The sequence below is a fragment of the Xiphophorus couchianus genome, chromosome 8 (assembly GCF_001444195.1).
Source record: "Xiphophorus couchianus chromosome 8, X_couchianus-1.0, whole genome shotgun sequence".
Taxonomy (NCBI): Eukaryota; Metazoa; Chordata; class Actinopteri; order Cyprinodontiformes; family Poeciliidae; genus Xiphophorus; species Xiphophorus couchianus.
The window spans coordinates 19,572,553-19,590,935 of NC_040235.1; the positions used below are offsets into that span (position 1 = coordinate 19,572,553).

The 18,383-nt window shown below is 38.5% G+C and overlaps 1 protein-coding gene across 3 annotated transcripts; it reads left to right on the forward strand.

Moving 5' to 3' along the window:
* The first annotated feature begins 1,775 nt into the window (after nt 1-1,775).
* On the forward strand, nt 1,776-18,365 carry prune2 (prune homolog 2 with BCH domain). 3 transcript variants are annotated; one of them, XM_028025044.1, is made up of 11 exons: nt 1,776-1,902; nt 6,222-6,288; nt 6,373-6,573; nt 6,945-7,121; nt 10,335-10,437; nt 13,048-13,179; nt 13,328-13,414; nt 14,304-14,402; nt 14,509-14,547; nt 17,213-17,263; nt 17,391-18,365. In XM_028025044.1, exons 1-11 carry the CDS (start codon nt 1,828-1,830, stop codon nt 17,422-17,424), a joined length of 1,065 nt encoding a protein of 354 aa, XP_027880845.1. In that variant the 5' UTR covers nt 1,776-1,827; the 3' UTR covers nt 17,425-18,365. The 3 variants fall into 3 exon arrangements, with proteins under 3 accessions (XP_027880845.1, XP_027880846.1, XP_027880847.1); XM_028025045.1 differs by having other exon boundaries at nt 17,394-18,365; XM_028025046.1 differs by lacking the exon at nt 1,776-1,902 and adding an exon at nt 2,262-2,526.
* Nucleotides 18,366-18,383: the final 18 nt, after the last annotated feature.

The following is an 18,383-nucleotide window of genomic DNA, read 5'->3' on the forward strand; positions in this document are numbered from 1 at the left end:
GCTACTTCTGGAATGAGGGTCTGACAAAAAAAAAAAATAAAAAATCAATAGACAGTAATATCACAAATTCCTGACAGGTGCAAAAACTTCGACAACAATAAAGCATTTCTAATTTTCTCCTGAAGAAATAGAACCCCTGAGGATTTCCAGAGAAGCAGAAAAACCAGTTGAAGAATCAAAAGAAAGAAAGTAAACAGCAGGTAAAGCTTCTGCTTTTAGGTGTGCTATTTTACTGAGAGCCCTGATATTTTTAAGACTTAATTAAAAGAAATGCTTCCAAATATTTATTTTAAAAACTGTGATTTAAAACTAGAGCCCACATGAATTTGGAGTTTAAGTAAAGAGATCTTAAAAAAATGAAATGCTACTAAAAATTTGATGATGGTTTATTTACATTATAAAATGTGACCTCAAATCAGACACAACACTAATGACCAGGCTAGTGGAAGTTATTTTGACTTTGTGGTTTCACAATTATTTCAAAATTTCCAATGAGTGAATGCTTCGCCTCCTTTTTCTGGGACAACTTAGCTCTCAGGATCCAGCAGATACGTCATTACTGTGTGTTTTTTGACTGTACAATAACAACAAACTTAAGCAGAAGCTCCTCTGCCCTGGCTTAAAGGTAAAAGAGTTAAAAGTGAGCAGAATTACAATTTAACGGCTTTATATATATATATATATATATATATATATATATATATATATCCAGTCATTGTTTTCAAGGGAACTTGTTTTCTTAACAGGTTCCCTGATCACAGCCACACACTTCCCTCTACAGTAACCATTTTTTCCCATTTGTTAGGTTGCAGTAGGACTCACGGTTCTCTGTCAAATACTCTCTCGACTGCTGAATCTTCCATCACATTCTGACCATGAAGCCAGGAATCACACATTTTCTCCTGGATGAAGAAAGTGTCCTATCTTTTACTTTAAATCAGGGGTGCAAAAAAGTCGATCCTCGAGGGCTGTCATCCAGAAGGTTTTAGTTCGCTCTCTGGTGGTAGTAACAACCTTTTCAGCATGTCAATGTTCTTCTTAGGCCTTCTAACGAACCATCATTTGACCCAGATGCGTTAAACCAGGGAGAAAACTAAACCATGCAGGATGCCGGCCCTCGAGGACCGACTTTGGGCATTCCTGCTTTAAATGAAGTGGAGTTGTGGAAATCTCCATAATCAGGCACATAAAAAGCCCCCAAATGCCATGTATGGGTTTTGTACAGCAGCCATCAGTTTGAACCTTTTTAGAACTATAAGGCTAAAGCCAGGCTAGCTTTTACTCTGAATCTGCAAAAACGTTTACTAGGAAAATTGTCTTCGAAGCTCAACAAAGATTGTCACGAACTCCTCTACACACTCCTGCCATGCCACAGACTCAAGCAACATCCAGTCGAAGGCATTTTTCCCCAAAATCTTCTTAATGCCACAGGAATAATCATAAACACCAATGACTCTGAATCCTGTTTCTTTAATGTTTAGATTTTAGACTGTGTGAACTGTACAAAACATCGTTAATGCAACATCAGTCAATCTGCTGATCTTCAGCCACGGAACATGTGCAATTCATCCTGCCTCACAGAAGGAAGGAACAAGAATATCCTGCAGCTTACAACATTGCTTAAGTTTGTACTTTTTGATTAAAATATTGTTTAAGCGTTTCGTTACTTTTTGACACTTTACAAAGAAATTTGTGTGTGATATTTTTTTAAGTACTCTGTGTGCACATTTTTTAAAGAAAGGTGTCTGTCTTAATGCCTGAAAGTCCATCAGAGCTGTAAAGGTACTGATTAACAAAAGGCTTCACACTTCCTGACATGGTGTCCTCATGAACTTTGAACTAAACAAGTTAGCATGCCAGCTGGAAGGCTTGCCTCCGCCTGTCTACTTGTTGCTGAGCAGTAAGTGACTAAAATATTTTCTGTTTGCTGAGCATTTATAAAAGCTGACAATCAAATTATATTTAATCTGGCAGTTTTATTTAATACTTTGTTTTGTTTATGGCTGAATAGTTCAACGTGGTCAAGAGCGACCACATTAGAACAATCAGCATAGTGAGAGACTCCAGATGCTTTATAGTTATCGTCTTTTTCTTGCAAATATATGTCTGCACAAGACATTGTGCCAGTATCTTTGTTTGTCTGTTCTCTACTTTCTCTCTTGCCGAGGGCTAACGCTGCTGCACATCTTGGCACAAAATGTCCAGACTGCAGACTGTGTTACACACGGCAATAACACCACCGAGCAAACAAACACAGAGACGATATTTAGAGATAATTACAAGCAGACGCACACTTCTTGATATACCCGTTCTATAGCACCGCCTGAGGAAGCAGCTCTGTTGAGAGCTGCCATAGCAGGTGATGTCCTTATTTGGAAGTGACCCAGATCATGTGATCACAAAATGGTGGAAGCTGTGAGCTGTTTATAAGCTGAGCATCTCCATCGAGAGGCTTGGAGCAGGAAAAAGGCAGTGCGTCCATGCGCTGAGACACAGTGGGACAGAGATTCCCAAGCCCCAGCAGCGGTGAGTAGACGGCTTTTATTTAGAGGAGATAAAAAGAGGTGTATGCTTTGTTTGGGTTTTTTCCCCCCCTCTCCTCAGCCAGCAGAGACAGGAAGCAAGAGTGAGGGGGGGGGCTGCTGTCATCAGCACCATGATCCTGTGCTGTGATGTGGAAGTAGATCTGAAGCAGCATCTTCCAAGGAGGATGTCATTTTGTATGATTCAGCAAAATAGACCTGGGTACCAGTGTAGATTTGAATGTAGATGGTGTGTTGGGGTGTGTAGGCGTGTGTGTGTGTAGACATCCTGGGGAAGAAGACACACACGCTGTTAAAGTGTGTAGGCATGGGGGTGTGTGTGTGTGTAGACATCCTGGGGAAGAAGACACACACGCAGTCTTCATTAAGGCAGTTATGTCGACAGTACAGCTTTCACAAGAGCGTTCAGCGTTTTTCTGTTTCAGCTGCTGATGTAATCACATTTCCACCGTTGCCCTGAAAGTCTGTTGAAGAGGAACAAGGATGGTCTTTCATGCGAATGAACATGCGTCACGTGACTCGCTGCGAATTTGCATCCCTCCCCAATCTGTGCTCAGGCAAGCGTGTGGTCTTTCGATTTGAATCAGCACTATAGGCAACACAGAGGGCAGTGAACCTGCCCCCATCCCCCAACTCCCGCCCCTTATTCAAAGCACCTTCCCCACCTCCTCCATTATTAATACAAGGATTGTTTATAGTTCAAAGATGACCTTTTCGTCTCAGTTTCATGTACTTCTGTCATGTTCGCCCCTTGCTACTCCTAAATGTGTTCCACCTGTTTTCTGTTCAGTGTGGAAGAATATTTCTTTTGATTCCTTCAATGATGCATGATCTCAGTGGAGAAGCTGAATAAAATAAAACAACCAGCTGCTAATCTTGAACAGAAACATTCAGGAATCTTAAGTATTTCTGCACAAATTATGTAGACAACAGCAAAAGCTGTTGTCTACATAATTTGCTACATATCTGCTAGCATTTTGACTGCTAGAAGATATTCATTATAGCAATTGTACTCGCACATCACCATAGAAAGACTCAGTGTATCAAATATCTGCAGCTATTATAACGGTTTTAATTTCACCTAAAAAATGAAGTGTTGGAAATCATGCTGAAACTTAATGTCTTTGACGTTTCTGCAACGGCCAACATTCCTGTATTAGTTTAAATAAACAGGAGACATCTTCAAATATATTTTTCTCCCTAGTTCGCACCTGCGAACTGTGACCTGGCTTTATCTGTTGCTTTTCAGAATAATGCCTTCTTCATCTCTGAGTGACCTTTCAGTCCATGTCGGTACAGGCCTGAGTTTAACTGTTCAGTCAGCATCTCCATAAAGCCTTTTTGTTTTGTAGTTGATATACGTTTCTTATTAAAACACATTCGTCTTTGGGAAACAGTATGATGGCTAGACATTACCAGGTATATGTAGACATGTGTTTATCTGCAGTCGCATTGGGTACTGCAACAGTATCTTTACAGGTCTGCCTAAAAATATCAGACGGCTGCAGCTGATCCAGAATGCTGCTGCTCGCGTTCTCACTAAAATTAGGAAGATAGAGCACATCACACCAGTTCGAAAGTCCCTCCACTGGCTCCCTGTAGCTCAGATAATAGACTTTAAAATACTGTTGCTAGTTTAAATCACTGAACGGCTCAGCAACACAATACATTAAAGATCTGCTGTTGTTGTACCAACCTTCTAGACCTCTCGGGTCTTCTGGTTCTGGTTCTGCTCTGCAACCCCAGAATCAGAACCAAACAAGAAGAAGCGGAATTCAGCTTCTATGCACCACAAATCTGGAACAAACTTTTTGAAAACTGTAAAACAGCTGAAACACTGATTTCCTCTAAATCCAGACTTAAAACACACCTCGCTTAGAGTTGCTTCTGAAACATTATAAATGAAGCATTGATAAACATTCTGAGGTGTAATGATGCCACCAGAGAAAATATCATATTTCACTTGTTGACTGTGTTGCTATGACTTTGTATTTTTGTGTTTTTATGATGAAGAGCACTTGTTGCTGAAAGTTGCTATACAAATAAAATATGGTTGATTGATTGAAATGAAGGTGTTACATTTAAACATCTATAAATTTGACCCAAAGATGAACCATACTTTTGTTCCTGTTAGCTGTTTTTTTTCTGTAACACTTTCACAAGGCAACGGCATGTTTGAGGTGTTGGACTAAAATACATTTATGTATCAGAAGCCTAAAAAGTCATAAAAAAATCTAGTGTCATCTGTAATTTCAATATTACAGTAAGGCCCATGTATCTTGTTTGCATCCAAACAACAACAAAAAAATTGCAGGCCTAAAATCTGATAAAGTTCCATAATAGATAATATGAAACTATTAAAAGTGAGATGTCAAACTAGTTTACAATACTTAGTCTTTGTTTAGGGTCAATATAATGACTAATGTCACCTACGTTATATAAAATTACACGATGCTACTTGTATCATGTTTCTGTTGGTGACCTGTTAAATGGTACAGATGTGAATCACTTTCCTTATCCTTTTAAAAGGTCTTGTCCTTGTAGAAAGTGCACTCTCTAAGCCAGATTGGTAATTACAGATGCATTTAAGTTGCTCCTGGAAACTAAAGTGGATCTAATTTGAGTATTGCCATTAAGTAGACTATAATAATTAGTGGTACAGCAATCAATTTACCAGTGATGAAATTAGCCAATTTATCCCTCGGGTTGCTCTCACCAGTGATCATCAGGTCCAGTATCTAAATAATTAGATTTTTTTTTATCCCATTTGCTAAATGCATAAAAATTGAAAACTTATATTTCTTTTTTCAGCAGATTAACACACTTTCTATTAGGTCTAACCAGATAGAGATTGGCTTGATTAAAATTTTGGATTCAGTGTTGTTATCACTGTCAAGAATCCTGCAGTACATTTATTTTCCCAGTTTGTTCTATTTAATTGGGGAATTGAAACCAAAATTTTATTACATGGGTTTATATCTAATACAGTGCCAGGAAGAAAACTGGTAGGTCAAACACAAACCAGTCTTGACCAAATCTCTGACAATAACTAACTTGTTTAAGGTTAATTAATTCAAATAAGTAGGTAACCAATTGTGAATGCAACGCTGCTGGTAATGCAGTGTCATACTTTGGATTTAAGGAAAAGTTTTGAAGATTCACCAATCAAGTGTTTTAACAGATGATGCCAAATTCTGGGTTTTTTGAGGCCTTACCTGCCAATGCTGCTTTTCTAGCTCTTGTCAAAATTTTCTGAACAATATGAGTCAATAGGTTTGGTGATTGTAGGCTGTTGTATCCTGTTTAGCTCTGGTTGAAGAGACGGGAGCCAAAGCTTTAACACATGGTAACTATTAATATAAGCCGTTTCAATGAGCTAGGTCTAAAAAAATAAAAGAAGTCAAAGTACATAGCAAAACATGCAAATAAGTTTATGGATGCAATTATCAGTAAAAAAATAAAAACATAAAAACTCTGGACACTTTAGAGGACTGAACTGATCCAGATCAAATATACATCCATTGCATAAATTACAAACTATTATAATTCAAGTATATATAATGTCACTCACCCCTTGGCAAGCCTTTAAAGGTAGAGGAATTGTGGTCAAAAGATTACACAGATTAGATTTTTTTCCATCACAAATTTCTGTTTACAGTGTAACTTTTTTTCTTTCAGGTCCCTCTGGGGATGGACCTGACCACACACAGTAAAATGACTTCAGAGGGCGATGACGGCAGACCAGGTGATAGTGAACCAAACATTTTACACATAAAAAAAAGGCCTTGGTTGTTCAAAAATAAATAACACTGTGCTTTTTTCATCCTAGTCCCCCCTACATCTCTACCCCTTCAAGGAGGTCCCAGCCAGAGGAAAAAACTTTCTGCCCCTCAGATCAGCTTTTCTCTGGACCACAGCGAAGATGACTTGGGGGAGACTCCAGATGACCTGGACATCGACGTGGATGAACTCGACACTCCAGATGAGGGAGATTACCTCGACTACACAGACCATGAAATGGACTGGGAAGGTGGGTTAGATAAAAAAAACAAGAAACAGCAACAAAAAAAAAACAGTTGAACCAAGATCATTTCTATAAAGTAAACTACATGCTAAACTATTGCTACTATATAAGGCAATATGAAACTTCTTTATGTTTTAGCCATGCAGTTTATTTTGTACTTTATCTGCATTTCTTTCACTTGAAATGTGAAACTTGAAGTTGATTTATTACTATGGAAAACAAATTATGATTACCAAGTGTTTTTTGTGTTGTGTTCTAATTGCCTGCTTTATTTCTCAGGGTGCTGCTGATCAATTCGCTATTGTCACATGGGCCACATAAATCCCACAAACTTGATTCAGTGACCAATAGTACTATTTGCCCTTTTCTCAAACCAGATCCCGGTGCAGCCACTAAAAGTGGGACAGGTGATTCCTACAATACCATTCCAACGTATAGCGCTGAGGAAGAGCGACGTGACGTCAAGCTGTGGAGGACCGTTGTCATCGGGGAGCAGGAGCACCGCATCAACATGAAGGTTATTGAGCCTTACATGAAAGTCATCTCTCATGGAGGTGAGGATGTTTGCTAAATCAATTTCTAACGTCACAAAACTATCAAGAATGGGGGAAAAAAAGTCCTATATTACACAGTCAGCACACACATTATAAACAAAGTGCACCCTCTGTTAGTTCTGTGGTTATATTTTATAAATGACCCAGTCTTTACTGGTTTGTAAATTTATTTTTAATGTTGCCTTGGGCGTAGAAATACACACATCGGTGATTCTGCCATGTCATTGATTCAATAAACAAAGATGAATCCAAATGGAAGAACTGTTGAAAAAAATTAAGCACCCTCCAAAAACCTAGAAGTGTAATAAATACGCAAAATTCTCCCATGTCTATTTGATGTACTTTCTTTTTACTATTACTTTGGGGTCCAGATATTAAAAGAAAGTATATCAGAAGCCTTGACTAATTAGTAAACAGAGTAAAAGCAAGTTCATTTTCTATATGATTTGCACTTGTATGTACAGTATTATGTACATCTGTAGCTAATTGGAGACATTTTCCAGTTGGCTGGTATTTTGGATTACAGAATATAACGTTTCCTAAAGATATTATCTTTGGTCATGTTGTTATGTGCAAACGTTGCTAGGAAACACTCTTTGCTTATTGTTTTATACAGCATTTGGAAATTCCCCTAAATCTGATCCGACAATCGCACTATGACCAAATCGAGCTGAAATAATCTTTTGTCCTGCAGATGGTGATCCTGCATTTAAACCGTGAAAAAAAAGCAATATCTACATCCATAAAGCTGTTATGATGAACTGTTTATTGAGGCAGATATGAATACATTCAAAGGCATGCTGCTCGTGAATAATCTGTTTGTCTCTTAGTGTATGTTAGTGACCTAGAGTTGAACTTCCGCCTCCAGCCTGTGCCTCTGTCTTAAACCACAGTGGTCTAAAAAGCAAGTAATGCCTTTTAATGATGATGTGTCACAAATAAAAGTACTCCTCTCTGTACTGAATAGTGCTGAGACACCGATCCAGCAGCAAGTGAGAGCTCTGTTGAATTCATCAAACCTGGATTAACTTGGTTAAATTTTGATTGCTTTGTTAATTCACCGTAAGTTTATTGTAGTTGTTCGTCGTCTTATGGGTAAGATCCTAGCAGTTTAATTCGTTTTCCCTTCAAGGACCTGTGGTACGGATGAGCAAGAGCTTTTCTTTTTAATGATCTTGAATGCCAAAACGAGGAAAGATGCTAATCCAACACTTGATGCCAGATAAAAAAAACCAAAAACTGGTGCGTCCCATCCACCAGGCTTGGGAACTGGACGATGACCTGAGTTCCCCTTTCTTGTCCGTTACAAATTTTCCATCAGACTTAAATTGGGTATTTAGAGTTAAAATTGTGCGTGAAACCTTAAGCTTACATTTTAGAGAAAGAACAACAGTGATAGTTTGATAGTTAAATATTTAATCCGCTAACAATACTTAGAATGTGCAGTTCTCATCTCCTCTCTAAACGTCTCTATAAGGTATCGATAAGAATTCGTGGTTGTTTTGTTTAAACAAAAACAACCAACCAGTTATTTTCATAATTAATTATAAAAAACATAAAAGAGATTAATAAGGAATTATAATTGATTATCTTAGTGACTAGAGCCAATATTATCTTTTAATTATCAGCTGTGGTATAAATATAGTCTTTTCTAAGCATATTTTACATAACATTTAATTCAAAGGAGCTAGACTTTCTTATCTTTTCAAGATACGTCATTTAATCATGAAAGCTGCTTTTCAAATGGATGAATAAATGTAGCATAGACATATAAGAAACATCTTGGAGGAGATTAAATATTTGATTTATGAGATTCAAGGTGACTTAGAACGTAAAGTGAAAAACAACAGACCTTGGTCTGGTGTGAAATGTAACTTTGAAAGTTTTGAAAAATCTTGATAACTGCAGAGAAAAACTGAATATTAGGTGCAAGAAATGAAACTTCCGCATCTGATATAGTGCATCAGATATAGTGCATCTGAGAGTCATGTCCTACAGAGATTGGAGGAAAAATACATCAACAACTTCAAACAGGACCTGAGAGAGGCATTATCCGTTAGCTTATCCATCTATGGGAACTTTTTATGTTGGCAACTAAGTGATTTCTCGATAATTTTTAAGTGGCTACACAAACAAAATCCCTACTCCTTTAAAAAGAGTCAGATACAAGAATGGATTGAAGATTTTAAAAGCAAAGAAAAGAAAGTACGACATTCAAAAGGCCTCTCCAAAGGTGACAAAATCACCTAAAATAAATGGGCTTATTTAAAGCAAAGTATAAACTACAGAGCTGATCAAGATTTTTGCAAAGTACTCAACCTCTTTGCAGAAATATTCACACCAAAACAAAATAGTGAAGTAGAAGGAAAACCATATATGTACAGTATGTACATATATATATATATATTTACATATATACATATATGTATATTTTTCCGAATACTAAAATGTTTAATTCAATTCACCTGGGTCAATTCTTTGTGGAACAATGTTTCTTTCCATTTTACTATTTAGGTGACTAATTAGATTAATTATGAAGTTGTTTCCTTACAGTTGATTTTATTTCGGTTTATTAGACTGATAATTGCCAGAATGCACATGAACACAAAGTTTTTTAGATTTTCATTAGTACATTTTTCAAAACGACTCATTTTGCAATTTGGTTATCTTTCGACAAGTAGACATACATCAACCTACTTATACGTCTGCATATGTTTATGCAGCATAATCCATTGATAAGACTTAAGCTTGAGAGATATAAAGAAAACTTGTCTTGTGACTCATGAGTTTTTGAGAGCGGCCCACCATTATAAATGCAAATGTGACCTTTACCCAAAGCAGATCGAGCTTTCTCCCGCTCCGCTCGTTGCTGGAGGCTTAAGTGAAACATAGCTGTTCCATGTAAACAGAGATGTCTGTCACTGGAAAGTCAATATCAGAAGGTCTGTCATCTGAAGAAAAGCCCTTCTGTCTGCATGTCACCAAATCTGCTGATAAATGGGCTGGTGAATAAAAAGGAAATTACAATAATTGGGGAAGCATAGTGAGAGGAAATGGGACAAAGAGCCAGACAAAGGAATCAAAGACTGGCAGATAAATAGAACAGAAAAGCAGAAAATAAGAGAGCAATCAAGTTTTCACCAACAAAGGCGAACTCTCAAGTTGACTCTTATTGCTTTCCTTTTTTGTGTTTTTGCAATTGTTTTTTATCAGGTTACTATAGAAGCGGGGTGAATGCCATCATAGTCTTTGCTGCATGCTTTCTGCCAGACAGTGCCCGAGAAGACTACCATGACATAATGGAGAACCTCTTCCTGTAAGTTTGCAGTGATGACTAACAAAGACATGCCTCTCATTTCATACTGACCTCCTACAATAATTATTGTTTTCTGTACTGTTAACAAAACACTGACTCATCCCTTAAAAGTGCAAACAGTTTACAGATGATAGAGAAATGATCTCAGTGACACAGTAACTCTCTAAACTTGCTTTGTTCTCAGATTAAGATTTATTTACCATTGCTAAAATGCCAGATCAAATTTAATTATTATTCCCAATTGGTAACACTTTATTTGACGGGGTGTGCATGACACCTGTCAGGAACATGAAGGTGTCTTCCTGAATGTTTATGACTGTTGTCATAAAGTGTCATTTGATAAATAATGACACTTTTAATGCAAAGTTGACTCTTTTAATGGGCTTTTAATGTAACTTTTAATGGAGTTTTGCTTTAAACAAGTTCTAAAATTACTGAATTGTGCACAATTGACACTTTTAAGTGACTTTTAGTTCAATATTACATTGAAAGTGTCATTATTTACTGAATGACACTTTATGGCAACAGTCATAACCATTCATGCAGATTCCTTTATGTTCATTGACAGGTGTTATGTCATGTTTATGATGGTGTCATGTCAGTCTTATGCACAATCCTTCGAATAAAGTGTTACCCCCAAAATTTAATTTGTGATCTAGTATAAATTTGATCTATAAAGTAGATCAAATTTCATTATCATTCACAAATATTAAATTTGTGATCCTCAGGTAAGTGAATGGAAACACATAAGCCCACAAGATAAAACAAAGATTCAGACTCTACTGCTACATCAAGAGCTGTTTTCCATCCAAGCAGACTGAAAAGCTGTTGGCTCTGGTTCAGCTGGTTCAATGTCTTTGTGGTTTCTCACATTCGACAACAAAACATGTCTAATGCTGGAGGGAAACTTGAGTTTTTGCAGAAACTTCACTCTAAAATCAAATAAACATAGCAAATCATGTTAATGCTAATAAAAACGTTCATCATCTTACAGGATAATCTTGTTTTGTCTCAGTCGGATGAACCTCCTTGCTGTGTAAGTCCTCAAACTGCAGCTTCCATCTTCCAGTGTGACCAGAGTTACTATAAGGGATTTTAAGTCACAGTGGGACATTTTCAAATCCGCTATTATCATAATTGTGCGGCGTATCCCAAGCTAATCCTGGCAAAATTGCAGCGTAGGTGAGAAAAGAAAACAACAAAAAACAGTTGGATCATAAATAAAAGGATTCTTTATTTCTATGAATGGAGCACATATTATGAACAAAGTTCTATATCCCAGATAAAATTTCTAAACAAAACCCAACCAAGATTAAACGTACAATAATACACACATAAATGATAATATAGAGAGTTGACTGTCTTGGAAGATGTACAGTGCAAAGCAAACCCTAAACGCTGTTGTTTCCACACCACACGAGGCTGTGTCAACAGCTTTATTGTTTGCAAAGTAACATCCCTGAATCACAGAGAGAGCGGAAAAAATCGCTCTGACTGAAGTGACAGGAATAAAGTTTGCTTACTGAGACTTGCTGGGCTTGTGGCGCCGCTGTTGTTCTGGCTGAATTGCGTTTCATGCTTCCATAGTGAAGTTTAGATCCCACAGGCTGTTCTGTGACAGATATTCAGAGAGCTGGCATGTTTCAAGAGTTTTGGACAGAAATGAGAGGAGGTAAAACGTGGTGTCTGCAGTTTTCCATGCCAGATGGCTTAAAGTCTGATTCCTTACGAGGAGGAGTTGCTGTGGAGAACTGTGTGTCGGTGGGAGATGATCTCAGTAGGGTCACACATCCAAGTCGATCGGCAGGGTTGGACCGTGAGGGTGTCAAGCAGGACTGGCACCAAAGTCCGAGGAGTTACAGAGAAAACTCGCTGACGACATTTTCAACTTTATTTTCAAAGGGAGCCGCAAAGTTCCCCGCTGACTGAGAGAACAGAGGAGGTGGATGCAGAAACGAGGACAGAAAGTGATAGCGCTTCATTATAATTTGAGTGTGGGATTTGATTTCAGAGAAGGAACTTTTACGATTGAGCCTCTGAGATTGATGTTGAAAAGAAAAGATGAAGAAATGGGAAACAGCTCATGAAGCAACACTTGTACCAATTTCTCGTCTCTTCTCACATCAGAGGAGAGAGATTTCAACATCCTGCTGGTTGGGGTTTTCAGATTTACTGTAACACTTGTCTACTATTTCCTCATATATCTGCATTCAGGTTCAAGACAACAGTTGTTTTCTGGATTTAAAATCTGCCCAAAAGTAATGCACATAAATGACAACACGTCTTTCTGTCAAAAAATAAAAGAAAAGAGAACAAACTACCTACTTGATCACACTGACTAAATAGATTAGCTACAAATTTTAGCAATAAAATAAAAAATAAAAAACACACATACTGCAATTAGTCTTCTGTTTCTCTATGAAGTCATGTTAAGCATTTCTAATTTAGTGCTAGAGTCCTTGAGTTTGATGTCGAGTTATGATCGCATGCCTCACTTTGATCCTCAAATTTGTTGTGGCCCAAAAATAAGTAAATGAATGTTACGAGAACTTGTCTCACGATCACCATGTAATTGTTTGAATTTACAGCAACAAAATATGTGCGTTTCAGCTATGTGATCAGCACACTGGAGCTGATGGTGGCAGAGGACTATATGATTGTTTATCTGAACGGAGCCACGCCCCACAGAAGAATGCCTGGCCTGGGTTGGCTAAAAAAGTGCTATCAGATGATTGACAGAAGGTGCGTCCAGTTGTCATACTTCTGAAATCTGAAGGTCACAGTATTAGCATTGCATCACTGTTTAAACTGTAATGTTTGTTCTACATATTTTGAAGAAATTAAGATGGTTATGTGCTCAGTATAACGTGATGTACTGATTTGTGTTTAGGCTCAGGAAGAATTTGAAATCCTTCATTATCGTTCATCCGTCATGGTTCATCAGGACTGTTCTGGCCATCACCAAACCCTTCATCAGGTAAATGTTTGACTCACTTGGAGTCTGGTTCATTGTGTGTTTTATCTCAGCGTAAAACAGCAACTATTTTCGGAGGACAACTTTTTGTCTATAGAATTATTTGCTAAAATAAATGCAAGCTTTTTTGATATTATTTGAATGTGCTCATAAAAGTTATAAGACTTACATCTCTGAAGAGTTGCATGTTTTTTTAATTTTTATTTTAAATAAACAAAATACTCCAGTGTTATGTCACAGCTCATATATGACAGTGCTTTCTTGTTTAAAAAGGTATTTTATTTCAGAAATGTTTTACTTCTCACTCTGAAAAACAATGGAAAGGCTAGATGTGATTTATTTATGTTTTATACTTTTCATGATTTTGTTTTCCCCAGGGTGGAAAACAAAATCATATATACTTTATGTGATTTTTATCCTTTAACACGGATATTAATATTAAAGGTTTTATGAAATACCGGTTGCATGAGCTGTTATAAATTTAGTTTGCTCTAAAACAAATTCTGATTCATCAAACCGAAAGCAGTGATGAACTTCTTTACTTCAAGCCAGTCGATATCTAGTCAGAACAGTGCGACAGAAATAATGTCCAAATTCCAAATGAGATTATGACAAAATAAATTTTCTCACTTTTAACAATAAACAATGAGATGTTATTATGATAACAATGTAAAAGATAGTTTAACAGGTTAATGTTTAATAAACATATCTTTTTAGTTATATTTTTGGTGTGAATTATGTAACTTAAATGGCATCACGGGTCTAATGTTGTGAAGGCTTTGTGCTATATGGCACATACTGCATAAAATTATTCATAGTATGAAACATACATTTTTAATGTGTCATTCCTTATGCACTTCAGTAAATGTGCACATTATTTCTCCTGCTACAGCGCCAAGTTCAGCAGCAAGATCAAGTATGTGAGCAGTTTGGATGAACTGCGGGAACTAATCCCAATGGACAGTATCCAGATCCCAGAGTGCATCATTAAGTGAGTCCTTCTTAGCCCCTGAGTGTAACACCAGTCTTATCCACTGCAAACCTGATTTGTGCTAATGGCTTCGTATTCATCTTGTTATTTGAACTTCCACCTCTAGACTCGACAAGGAACTGAAGGAAGCGGCAGAAAACTCCAAGTAAGTAAGCGTTTTGCATTTGTCAAGAAAATCCGAGCTCATCCCACTTCCCCATGCTGGAGATTTTAGTTTAACAGTAATAATAAATAAAGTTATCTTTAAAATGAATCACTCAAGTGACATCGTTATCCAATTACTAATAATGTTTAGATTTCATTCTTTAAAACTTTCATGCTTTAAACTAAGAAATAGTCTCAGCTATTTTTATAAATCTGCAGGCTGGAAACTTCCTCTTTTTCCAGGAAACCTGCTTTTCCTGTTTAATGAATCTCTCTGACTGACTATGATTTCTTATGATTAGATAGAAAAAAGTAGAATTAAAGCAAAGTTTGCATGAGACAAAAACAACACACACAACTAGATTTATTTTATTGACACTTAAGTCTAATGTTGGGCCTTGATGTCACTTGAGTGATTCATTTTAAAGATAACTTTATTTATTATTACTGTTAAACTAACTTTATTGACACTTAAGTCTACTGCTGGGCCTTGATGTCACTTGAGTGATTCATTTTAAAGATAACTTTATTTATTATTACTGTTAAACTAAAATCTCCAGCATGGGGAAGTGGGATGAGCTCGGATTTTCTTGACACCCCCTCCACGAGGTCAGACCTTTCACATGCTGGGAGTCCATCACCCTCCTGCAGTTCGCCGTCCTCATCCACTAGAAAGAGAAGAGATTCGTCTGGGATGTGAAGATGCAGATTCTTCATCCTCAGTTTTCACAGAGGGCTCAGTGTAGTCATCAAAACTCCACTTCTCTTGACACCCCCTCTTTGGAGTTTTGATTTCCCCCATGAGGTGATGAATGTCGAAGAAAACTTGGATCGCTCTGATTCTTCTACAGGAACCTTCGCTGGATGAACTGTCGGTTCTTCAGGATGTGGAATGGTTCTTTAGGGAAGATGGGCTGAGACAGAAGGCCTCAAAAAAAAAACTTTTCTGGCTGTTCAGCAGAGCAAAGCAAAAAGCATAAGCATCATGACGCTTTATCCGTAATCATGATCCTTTTCCATTTTAATCCATCAGGTTGTGACAGGAGTTCTTCTTTAGCATAATCCAATTTCTTCACGGCCCTCCCAGTCCAAAGCCTTGAAGTTGTTCTTTGAACGGCAACCTTCCTGTAATAGTGGCCAGTCTAATATAGGATGGCATGGTGCTTGATTCTCTGGCCATCTTCTTGTAATGTTCTGGTTCGCTGTAGCTAAGAACTGGCTTGAGCACTGCTTCCTCATGGACCCCTTTCTTCATCAGTAGTACTGTGCTGAAGTTCAGTACTTACTTTACAAAATTTCGGGCGTTGAATCTCAGCTTGATCACCGTAGTTGCAGGCCGATCTTGAGCTTTAATCCAAACTCTCTGCCCTGTTTTCAGTGACACTTCAAGCTGCAACTTCCCTTTTCCTTCTCTAAGCAAAAAGGAGAAGTGTCTTCGCCTCCCTGCTTTCTGTGACGTGAACGGAGTTCCTCTGCAGGGGAAGACCTGCTCTTCTAGCAGTTGTCACTGTGTCCATCAGCACCAAGAGGTACTTCTCACCTCTCTTTCCTGTTGTCCCCATTGGCTCTGCTACGTCCATGCAGACTGAACCCCATGGGACTGTGCTCTTGATGAACAAACCTTCCATCCGCTGCCCTCGGCGACCTGCGTTGTATTGACCACACACTTCACAGTCCCTCAGCACGCGTTGGACTTGTTTCACTGGGATCCAAAGATCTTGCTCCTCCAGCTCCTTACGGGTAGGTCGCACGCCTGCATGTCCAAGGGCCTCATGCACGCTCCGCACGACCTCGACCACGTACTCTTCTGGGACCTCCCGTCCTCTGGGAGTACTGTCCCACTTCTCGGTACCGACAAAGATGATCTTCCTTTGTTGGACATAACAGTCCACTTCATCATTCCCACGCCAATGAGCTCCCTCATGCGTGTGTGCTCTTTGATGCTCAACTTCTATCTCCAACTGCATTTTTAGCTCAGCAATCTTTTTCCACAAATCTTTGTGTGCCACGGGCTTGCCCTTTGCAGTCTCGAAACCATTTTCTTCCCAAATGGCCAAGTCCTCTCTAAGGGCCTGAGCACAGTAGTAACTGTCAGTTACTAACCTGGCACTCTTGATTTTCCTTTTCACCAGCTCCAGCAATCCTTCCAGTACTGCCGTTACTTCTCCGGCTTGAGCACTACCGGGAGCTTTTCCTTTCTGACGGCATTTCTCTCTGCCATCCTGCTTCAGAATAAATCCCCAGTATGCCGACTGGTCATAACCCTCCTTCGTGGAGGCGGTGGCCCCCAGTCTCGGTTTTCACCCTTGGCTGGAGTGTTCATTTATCAGATTGGACGCTTCTCCTGGACAAGGACCAGTTTTTATTTGGCTGCGTTTCCAAATACACCGGAAAGACAGAAAAAAAATAGCTGCTAAAGACGCTAAACGCTTTGCTTTTATCTAATTTATCATTACAGTAAAATAAACGAGCCAGTCTTTATTGTGCGTAGATCTATAACTCTGATAACTGTATAACCAAAAGATGCAGACATCACAAACTAATCACTTGCTGCCTAATTGTGTAACGAATCATAAATTGCACAGGCCTTCAAATTCCCTGCATGGAAGCATATTACAACAGTAAATCGTCCTCTAACGACATCTCCATTTGTTTCTTCTGTCAAGAATAAACAGTTTCCTGCAGGGAACCGAGCTGACAGGAGCCAGCAGACCAGAGTAAGTCCTCAAAGATGTTCACATATAGAAGACAAATGGCCGCACGTCTGCTGTCTGTCACACACACATAAACATGCCCGTCCTAAATGGTCTACTTTGTTGTTGTTTTTTTGTTTTATCTTCCCAGCAGACAAGACCAGGCCGGTGCCAGCAGCTCGTAAACCAGAGCATCCTGAATTGATGGGACGCCTCAAAAGTAACTGCAATGAACAGGTCAAGCTTGAAAAGTGCTGCTTGCGTGCGTGCGTGTGTCGGTGTTTTTCTTTCAGACACTGGAGTTCAACTTAAACACAACCTGCTGTAGTTCCTGGTAAAACTCTGATCAATTTTAACTGTAGCATCTGCTGCACTGTACACCTTGCAGCTTAGATAAACTCGTAGTCAAGTGTGCGATGCTTGCAAGCGTCAGCAGAGTAGCATTGATGTTAACTTTGTGGTAAAAATGGAAATGTGATCACACACAACAGACGGCACACCTCAAGAATTCAAATTTAGAGACTGCGTTTTATTTATGTGCATGAAAAGCAGAAAAGCAATAATACCACACCTTTTGTGGTTACCCGGTACTTTGGAAATGAGAGGCTACTTTTTGTGTCAGCTGTTTTACACGAAAATTGACCAGAAGACGCCAGAAAAAAGAAAAACCTTGTGCCATAGTTTATGACCGACTTGCAGTCGAGTAACTTAATCTTGTATCTTGTCCTGAAAGTGCGGAATAAACATATATAGATATTTAAACTTTATAGTGTCAATCTAAGAGCCAAGCAGGGGTAAGTTCAATATAAAATCAATCAATCACATTGTATTGTGGACACAAATGTGTGCGGGCGTGTATGTGTGTGTGTTTTGGGTGAAACAAATCCTCCTTTCAGCACTTGCTGGATCCTCAGACAAAACCTCAAATGACCTTAACAATGGGATATCAGTGAAGCACAACGTCTCATCAGTGTGTGTCCATATATGCATGTGTTTATTTGTACATCAGTGCATGGTCCCCACATCACGAAGCTGATGATCCGAACTCATGTGTCTTAATGATTGTGCAAAAAATGAAGAAATGCTGTCTATTGATTCAATAAAAGTGATTTATAGCCTGCAGGCCGTTTTGAGCCTTGTCTCG

Excerpts from the sequence above, each read along its gene's own strand:
- prune2 (XM_028025044.1), top strand. The coding sequence starts at position 1,828 with ATGAACTTTGAACTAAACAAGTTAGCATGCCAGCTGGAAGGCTTGCCT. Across the intron at positions 6,289-6,372 it reads GGGCGATGACGGCAGACCAG|TCCCCCCTACATCTCTACCC; the intron begins GTGATAGTGAAC and ends TTTTCATCCTAG. Across the intron at positions 14,403-14,508 it reads ATCCCAGAGTGCATCATTAA|ACTCGACAAGGAACTGAAGG; the intron begins GTGAGTCCTTCT and ends TTCCACCTCTAG.